The sequence below is a fragment of the Neoarius graeffei genome, chromosome 11, assembly GCF_027579695.1.
Source record: "Neoarius graeffei isolate fNeoGra1 chromosome 11, fNeoGra1.pri, whole genome shotgun sequence".
NCBI classification, from domain to species: domain Eukaryota; kingdom Metazoa; phylum Chordata; class Actinopteri; order Siluriformes; family Ariidae; genus Neoarius; species Neoarius graeffei.
In genome coordinates, this window is record NC_083579.1 from 50,536,000 (window position 1) to 50,545,812 (window position 9,813).

Genomic DNA, 9,813 nt, shown 5'->3' on the forward strand with positions numbered 1-9,813 from the left:
CTTAAGGAATGAATAGCTAGTCTTAACCATATGATGGATCTAAATTATTGCTCTCACTAGATAGATAGAAAGATGGCTAGATAGATGGATAGATTTGTTTTTTTTCCAGAGCCAGAACAGTTTTCAGCAAAGAACAGTTGCGTTTCATTAGTCAGAGTAGGCCTACTGAGTGTGTGAGATGTGTGTGTGTTGGGGGAGTAGACATTTGTGGGGCCCACGCTGTGCTTCTACTCTTCACTCTAACCTAACAGACCACCAGTGTCCACCAATCACAGTGCACAGCGTTCAAATGGCGCACAATTTGATTTCTTAAAGGAGCCGCAGTCTTGCCATAGTGGCAATGTGAGCTTCACTCAAGAGATGTTTTTCAAAACGTGCTTGAAAACTATTCAAAAATTACAGGCATCATACATCATATAGCTTCGACACTCATGAGTTAATTGGCATGTCAGTTCAGTATATGTTGTTGTTGTTGTTATTTTTTTAATCAAAGGTTACACAAAATTTGCTTGATGTGTATTTTGAAAAACCTGTCAAAGATTATTCAAGTAGCATTTTTTTCTTTTTTCAACAGACACACAAGCCTCCCACCACTTCCTCAAGCTGATATCCTTATTAAGAAAATAGAAGCATGGTTTATGGTGTAGATATTTATTTATTAAAACATGAGTCAAAGAGATTCACACTTGGAATGTGAGGCAACTGCTGCTCAATGCGTCACCACTTCTCTCGCTTTTCACATTCCTGAACACATATTCAAAACAGACTTCATGTAAGACCCACATCAAATAAACAAAATCTGTTTAAGTGCAAGAAACCCAAAAAAAAATACAGGTCTATGGTTGCATTTAGAAAAGAAGGCAGTTTTATGTTGAACATAAAACGTTCCATCATATGAAACAAGGATATGGAATGTACTTTTTTTTTTGCTTGCTTGACTTTTTTTTCCAGCCAGCTCACCTACAATCAGTACCTGCCAAATTATTATTATTATTATATTTAAAAAAAAAACTGGGCCATTTTCTATAGATTTCTTGTTGTAAATCAAACATTTTAAAAGGGCTAGTGATTTTTATTTTATTTTTCTTTTCCTCCACAGTAATGCATCGTGTCATGTGGTCATTTTCAATTTCTTATCCATCAGTTCCAGCTGATTGCTTTCCTTATCACTGTAAAGACAGACTTCAGCATGGTGACAGATCATATTGTTCACATCCCACATGTCTGCCTGGCCACCATTTGCTACAGTAAAAATGTAGATGGTCTGCATTTACAAGTAAACATATTGCACAAAAAAAAAAGATGAAGGGGAAACAGTATGTGCCGTAACAAATAATAATAATAATTCAAAAAAAAAATCCAGTTTCACACCTGCGATTTGGGACCCATCCACATATCACGAGTATGATATACATAAACTCCTAACTTTTACTATTTTACAGTACATATACAATCTGGAAACTAGTACCAGCATGGAGGTACATCTCTTTCTCTTTCTGTCTTTCACTCTCCATCTCTCTCTCTCACACACACACACACAAATGCTGTTATGTTCTACAAATACTGGACGAATCTGATCTACAGCTGTACAAAAAAAAAAAGCTTCAAATCACAAGGCATTGCTGAGGCGAGTCTGAATTGATCTGGGACTCGCTTTGCATGCTCAGACAAACTGATGTGAGAAAGAAGTGCCTGAAACTCACTGAGCGCGCGGTAAAGAACATTCCTTTTTTTTAATTTTTTTTTTGCACTGTACAAAAATACGCCTGAAAATAGTTTGCTTTTCTTTAAAAACATGAGGTCTGTTTATGTATCAAAAACGGGTCCTCCACCACCTGCGACTCTGGAGAGGATTAAAATATGCTGCTTTAAGGTTCACACTGGTAAGTAAACGAGAATCTGGTATCAAAACGGAAAAACAAGAACAGAAAACGACCGTGTTTGTTTCTTTCTTTTTTTTTCTTTGAATTGGCGTCCTGAATAAACGGTGAAAAAAAGTTCACAGATTCGCTTCGAGTCAGTCCACAGTCTTAATGAGTTCATCTCCCTGCAGTTAGAAAGAGGGTTAAAGATGCATAGAAGTTCTCAGATTTTTTTTTTCCCCATTGCGGCCCGACTGTAGTCGCTCAATATATTGTAGACCTACAGAAAAAAAAAATCCTTAAAACCCTGTCATGCTGCCAGAAAAAAAAGTCTGTTTTCATTTACTTATCCTTCTCTCTCTCTGCTACAGTACCGTTCTTCACACGCATCTACTCCTCCTCCAACCTTTCTCTCCTCAAACTGCTAAGCAGACCAACACCACAAGGTGATGGAGGATCACAACAAACAAACGTGTAGCCTACAGGACACGTGAAATCAATCAATCAATCAATAATCATCATCATTATCATCATCTTTTTTTCTTCAATCCTTCAGCCGCATGTTATTACAGTTTTAGTACGTAAACACCAGGTCGGAAAAGTTTTTCTCGAGCCAGTCACCGGCGATCATTTCGCTCAGCTCGGGTGTGCAGTAGTCAGGGAACTCAAAGTGTGAGCCGAGGCTGCCTTCACTGAACGAGTCCAAGTCCTTATCCACTAAGGAGAGGGAGAGATTTGAAGCCAGGCCGCCCGACTCGGAGTACTGCGACGCGGCTGCTAAATTGAGGCTAAAATCGAACAGCAGGTCATCCGAGTCCTCACTCGAGCTGGATGATATGGACACGGAGCGCGCCGAGGCTGGAGAGGATGAGGATGATGAGGAATAGGACGAGGCGCACGGCGCGCTCTGCTTGGTGATGTTCTTGAAGTTGTAGTAGAGGCGTGCGCTGTGTGGCGCTGAGCTCCGAGTCGCGTCCTCGTACATGCTGGCGGTCTCCAGGTCCGCGCCGGCGCTCAGAGTGGGACTGGCGGGGACTTTAGCCGCGCCGTACACGCGAGTCCGCTCCTCCTCATCCAGGTCCTTTAAGCGCGCCTGCATCCTCTCCTCCTCGTACTCGTAGTCGTCGTCGTCGTCATCATCCGTGAACTCGCTCTTCACGATCTTTGCCACTTTGGCACTCTTGTACGCGTAGTCATCCGCGTATTTGCTTGCAGACTTGTTCGTTTTCAGTTTGGGACACTTCTTGTTGGAGGAGCCGCCGCTTTTCGGCACCTTTGCGCACGACTTCTCTGGAGACAGCGACGATTTGGACGAGTTGTTGTCCAGCTTTGGTTTTTTCTTCGGACGGTACTTGTAATCAGGGTAGTCTGCCATGTGCTTCAAGCGCAACCGTTCGGCTTCACGGATGAACGGGATCTTCTCGCTGTCCTTCAGCATTTTCCAGCGTTTGCCCAAGCGCTTGGAGATCTCAGCGTTGTGCATATCCGGTGACTGCTCCATGATCTTTCGCCGCTCGATTTTGGACCATACCATAAACGCGTTCATGGGCCGTTTGATGTGGCCGGTGGCTGTCCGGCACCAGTCCGGGTTCATTTCGGAGCCGGGCACTGGGCTGCACGCCATAAACTCGCTCTCGTCCGAGTCGGTCGCCTCTCTGGATAAACTCTCCGTCTCGCAGTTCTCTGTCTGCTGCACCATGCTTCTGTTATCCACCCTCACAGCACCTCGTCTATCCCACTGCCACAGTCTCTGTACAGATAGTTCACCTGTGCGCGCGTGTGTCTGCTCGCAGCCCTAACCCACGCTCATCCACTCTTTCCAGAGTTACAAACCGCCTTCTTAACTAGTTTTTTCCTGGCCATGATGTCACGATCAGCGCTCCAATCACAGCCTCTCAGCTCCGCCCATCGCACTCACTGCGTCTCCTTAACCCTTTTGGCTCTCTTCTCTGATGCCTGGCCACTGCCAAGCGCAGGGTTACCAGATTTCACTCCCACCTTCCAGGATGTGCTGTCTCTATTTAAACCAGTTTAGGGAAAATAATAAAACAAAATCTGCCCTGGGATGTGTTAGATATAGTCTAACATGAACGCTTTTGTTGATTTGTTCCTCATTAAACCCCTAAATTCAGTAGGATGGTTTAACTGATTAGTGATTGAGCTGAAGCGGGTTGATTCAACCTGGCAACCCTGGATGGAGTCACGTTGATCGAGGACATATATCAGGGCATATTGTCAGTCTTAATTATAGACGTTAAGCAAACAAACAAAGATCCAATGATATACAATATGTTCAAGAGTAACACAGACGCAGAACTGAAATCTATGAATGTGGATGGAAGCAATTTTCTGCCCCTCCTCCACCGTCTTCAGGTTTCCCCCTCCTTACACTCTCTCTCTCTCTCTCTCTCTCTCTCTCTCAATAGGATACTGAAGGTGGCGCTTGGACACTGCTCCTGTGTGCACAAGCATGTGCATGTTGCTTTATCTGTTCTGCATGAATTGACTGAATATTAGAGAACATACAGTAGCTCAGTAAACAGTGTTTGATTTTGAAGTGTGTTTTCCTTTTGCCACATGATTTATATGTCAGGAAGTAACAGAAATCTGAGAGATGTGCTGCTGTTTCTTGTATTTTACATTTCCTTCATTTATAACAAAGCATCTCCCATGGTCTAAACCAATCTTCTCTGGTGACACTGAGGTTTAGTGTTTAGTGAATATTGTAAGCCCAGGAACACTAAAATATACTAACGATCACTAATCATTAAGCAAAATAATAAAGGTTCTCTGTGTCTCTAAGGGTGTAATCTATGTCAAGTGACTGTTCATATTTCTTGCCTGGGCCACTGTTCTAAGTAGATTATAAATAAACATTGCTTTTTTTTTTATCAATACTGCATGTGTTTAGTTTGCTGTATGTCCAGCCAAGTCTTTGGATCTAAGACTATGTGTCTATTCTCACTTCATCGTTCAGGGATGCTACTGGAAATGATATATTTGCTCAAATTGTGTGAGGTTTGATTTTTGTCCCCTAGAGGGCAATCACTAGCCCCATTGCCACCGTCACCTTCCCCCCCATACTGCTGCTATTAGTTTCCCCTTTTGAGACCTGTTTCTCTTCTTCTGCTTATTATTATTATTATTATTATTATTATCTGTAGCTTGTGCTTAGATCAGGATGAGGTATGCTGATTCTCAATGTGCTTTCAAATCAGTTTATACCGTAAGCCTGATTTAGCCTGTACTCTGTAAGTATTTAATAGCCATGTCATTAGTGTTCTAGTACTTGCGACTGGTCTTAGTCTCGAGACCAGTCTCAAGACCACTTTTTGAAGGTCTTGGTCTTGTCTTGAAATCGACCACAGTTTTACTCGGTCTTGTCTCAATCTCAGATAAAGAGGATGCTGGATTTTATTTCAAGACCACAACTGTGGGGATTTCACTAAACCGCCTGTGCATTATCTGATTTATTTGTTATTAACATTGTCACTGTGATTGTATTGTATTGTCCTGCTTCAAATGCGACCAATAATGTGATTCATTGCTAATTCGAACTTTTCATTACTATTACGGTCACCCCTACCCACCCCCCGTCACACACACTGGTCTGGTCCTGGTCTTGACTCAGTCTCGCCCTGCCTTGGTCTCGGTCTTGATTTGGTCTTAACCCCTCAAAGTCTTGGTCTTGTCTTGGTCTCGATGCACTCTGGTCTTGGTCATGACTTGGTCTTGGTTTAGGTGGTCTTGACTACAACATTACATGACATAGCAGGGTTTTTTTTAATAGTGTTTTATTTCCTAAACTGTTGACTCAGAAAGCCCTGCACAAAAATTCCAATGTGTTTGAACTGTTGGTTTATGCGCAAATGGCAAATAAAATCTAATCTACAGGGTTTCTACAGGTCTCACACCCCTATGTGTGTTCGCTCATTTTTATTTGAAACTGCTCATACCTTTTGCAGTCATCACAGTCATTTCTTCAGAGCAATAACAATAACAACCTTTTATCCAGAATCCACCTATTACATTGGAGAGAGCAAGAAGCCTGTCTCTGTCCCTTGCGGGAAGAAAGAGAGGACAGTTGTGTGTGTGTGTGTGTGTGTGTGTGTGTGTGTGTGTGTGTGTGTGTGTGTGTGTGTGCGTGCGCATGTGTGTGTGTCTGGTTGTATGTACAATCTTGCTGCAATTTAGTCTGGGTTGCATCATCACACACACACACACACACACACACACACACACACACACACACACACACACACACAGAGGGCTGAATAAGAGTGGCTTAATGATGTGCTGCTCATTAGCATGGCTCGTTAAGGGCTGTGAATGAGGTGTGAGTGTCAGCTGCTGCAGAGGTGGGAGTCATACAGAAAAGGGAGGGTCCCTCTGAGAGAAATCTGAGACACCCTCTGCCCCATGCCTCATACACAGTCCCACATACAAGGAATGTGTGCGTCTGTAAACAGATGAGGCACGAATGCTGGTGGTCTTTTGTCTTTGCATACGATCCTAAGTTTGGGGATAGTTTCTCACTTGTCCTGTCTCATGACCAGGAAAAATAATTAGGGCTGATGTAACTGGACAACAATCTTTTCTGAACACATTTAATAAACTGGACGCATGTTAAGTATGTATTTAAATATTTGTACATTCATTCAAAAGACAGCCCATAAACCATGCAGGGTTACACTTATCATTAACATGCAATTCACATGCAGAATAAAATCTTTGTTTGCTTATCTAAATCTCCCCAGAGCAACTGCTTTTCCTTCACAAGAGCAGTGAAGCAAGGATCAATACAAAAGGCGAACTGGGGGCTATCTGATCCTGCAAACACAATTCATCTCCTCCACATAGCTTTGAGACAGGTGAGTCTACTCTGCATGTTATCTGATGGGTCAACAAAAGGCGGAAAGGGAGTTGTTTTGGAGGCACTTAGAGACGCAAATGAAGTTCTCACTCATGTTGCACACTTCTGAATGTTCTATTCTAACAGGACAAAGTGTTTCCCTGTTTAAAGGATGTTTTTAATGCTAATGGAACGAATTCAATATGTATTCAAATACTATGTAACTATCCAATAGGTGAATTATTCATCCCTGGAGTTATTATATGCAAGCCTATCTGATCATTGTAGCTAATGTTGAATTCTCTAAGTAGTCTGAAGAAGATAAAGTGATATATGTGGAATGAACAATGCTAGCTTTTTAATGTGGACAAATATCATATAGAGCCTGTAAACTCTCTCCCAAACATCAAATAATCCTACTTCTAATAATACAGAGAACTCTATTTAGAAGACAGTATAAGATAGTAATGAGTTCTGCACCAATATCATTCTGAGTAGTTCTGTCTAGGATTTGAAATAAAAGTAGGAACAGTTTCCTTGGATTAGGTAGAAAATAAATAGTTTATTAACACTCCATAATTAACTTTCCCCATATAGTAATTCTTCTTTGCTATGTTTTGCTCGGATGACATTGATACACCAGACACCAGAGTTCGAGTGAGAGTAAGGATGAAGTGAGGAGAACATTGTTGCTTCATATTTTCCAGCCAACGCAAATGCAACTCCACTTAGCAGTGTCTTGACAAAGGCATCTTGCCATGCGTAAACCAGCTGATGGCTGGCACTTCTTTAAAATGCCATTAAGTAACCCTCAAACCAGACCAAAGCTGGGCAGATCCTCAGTTCCCAGCTCTACTCCAACCCCTAGGGCAGGGCACTATTTACCAAGTCTCTTTCATGGCTGGAATCTTAAATGACCAATTTAGTGAGAAAGCCAAAGCCACCAAAGCAAAGTGGTGGAAAAAATGAAAGCAAAAGAATCACAGGAATTGAAGTAGCAACAGCTGTGAAACTGCCTTCCAGCTCCTGGAATTCATTGAGAAAACACATGCTGAGACTTCTGTTCAGTCACTCATTCACCCACGAAGGTGAAACATGGGCTGTAGTCACGCCGCTCCTTCGAGCTTAAAAACTCCCACAGTGACATTCGCCTATTATCATTTTGCTTCATCTCTCAGCTCACCTCAATTTTGCTGTGGCATTTAGGAAAATTTTCATTCAATGTACAACTACCTTCTGAGTGTTTGTGTGTACTCTGTCTTGGGCCAATAAACATGCATTGAGATTGCCCTCGGGGCCCAAGAACCTGGGTAATGAGAGCGTGTTTAGTCTAGAGAGACTGGGACAAATGCTGATGGATTGCATGGCTATGGGTTAACTTCCTCTAACACAAAATAAAGCACTGAGAATGAGTGAATGTTCTGCTGATTTTTGTGTGCCTAGAAGGTATGTGAGAGAGAAAAACTAAAACCTTTGAGTGACTTTCACAGTTACTTTTGAACAGAAGAGTGCATGAACATAAAATTCTCAATTTATGGTTAATCAGCTTCATCAACAAGAAACCAGTCCATTGTGGGGGAAAAGAAAGCAGGTTTTCTTTGCCAAGTCAAAACACATGAAGATTCATGCAGCAGCCGTGAATGTGCTTAGTCACACTTTCAGGCAAGCTTTACTAGTTTATGAGCTCTGCACTACAAGCACTACTGCGCTACATCAAGCAGCACTACTGACGTGTTTTAAAACTTACAGTTAACAGCCTCAGTGATTTATAAATGAGTAGCTAGATTACCAAAAACTACAAAAGAGCAAATGCATATTTGAGTGATTCCATGATTGGGGTGCCATGTATCCTTGTAACTTAAAAAATATGATTTTTTTTTTAAACAATCAGCTATCATTTATTAAGCAATTCAACATGGAATTTATGAAAATGTGGATGAAGCCATTTAAAACTATGGTAATATGTTATTTCAGGTAACTATCAAATTTTTTTACAAGGTGTCTTTGCCAATAATAACTGCATATTTTTCTCTCAAATGGGCAACAGGGTTGATTTTTTTAGCAAATACAATCAAAATTAGTAGCATTTTATTGAGGTTATATGTTTATTTGAAACATGCATGTAAGTTGTTATGAAGGACTGTTTAACCATGCTTAAAACACATTTTGCCTTTATGTTACTTACTAACCCGATTTCCAAAAAAAAGTTAGGATATTTTCCAAAATACAATAAAAAACAAAAATCTGTGATTTGTTAATTCATGTGGACCTTTATTTAACTGACAAAAGTACAAAGAAAAGATCGTCAATAGTTTCACTGACCAACTTAATTGTATTTTGTAAATATAAGTGAAGTTAGAATTTGATACCTGCAACACACTCAAAAAAGCTGGAACAGAGGCATTATTACCATTGTGTTACATCGCCATTCCTTTTAATTACACTTTTAATTACATTTTTTAATTATATGGGAAATAAGGATTGTTGCAGTTTTGCAAGTGGAAATTTCATCCACTTTTGCGTGATACAAGACTTCAGCTGCTCAACAGTTCGTGGTTGCCACTCAGTGCGTTTACATGCACATAGAGAAAATCGAATTTCTGCCGTAGCTCGTCTGAAATCGAAGCTCTAAATGGCATGTAAACACCTTAGCTAGGCTGAAATTGAATCAAACTTGATTTCTCGCAATCGAGCTACATGACCTAGATTATGCGCTTTTTGCCGAGCTACTTAGTGCATGTATACCCTATCGAGCCACGCAGTCCAGCTACTTACTTCAGCACTGCCCCTTCCGGAAGTGACAAGTGACGAGACCACAAGCGGGAAACACAACAGCCTCGGTCAGGAAAAAAAAAAAACAGCCTCGGTCGGCATGACACTTCACCTTAGCCGCCCACTTTATTAGGAACACTTCTGGTCGTACATACAAACTACAAACACTCTTCTTAGAGTTTAGAGTTTATTTTATTTTTAAAAGGGACAGTGTACAAATTAACCATTATCCTTGTGGTAAGGACAGACGTCTGTACCAGGTTATAGCAGTACATGCTAATTTCCGCCTGTAGTCCCTTTGTTTATACTCTTGAATAGCTCTTCTTC

General features: G+C 41.2%; 1 protein-coding gene across 1 annotated transcript; it reads right to left on the reverse strand.

Annotated features, from left to right (window-relative positions):
* Positions 1-635: 635 nt before the first annotated feature.
* On the reverse strand, positions 636-3,656 carry sox11a (SRY-box transcription factor 11a). Its single transcript, XM_060933038.1, has one exon. The coding sequence runs from the start codon at positions 3,559-3,561 to the stop codon at positions 2,437-2,439; it is 1,125 nt and encodes a 374-aa protein (XP_060789021.1). The 5' UTR covers positions 3,562-3,656; the 3' UTR covers positions 636-2,436.
* Between the last annotated feature and the right edge of the window lie 6,157 nt (positions 3,657-9,813).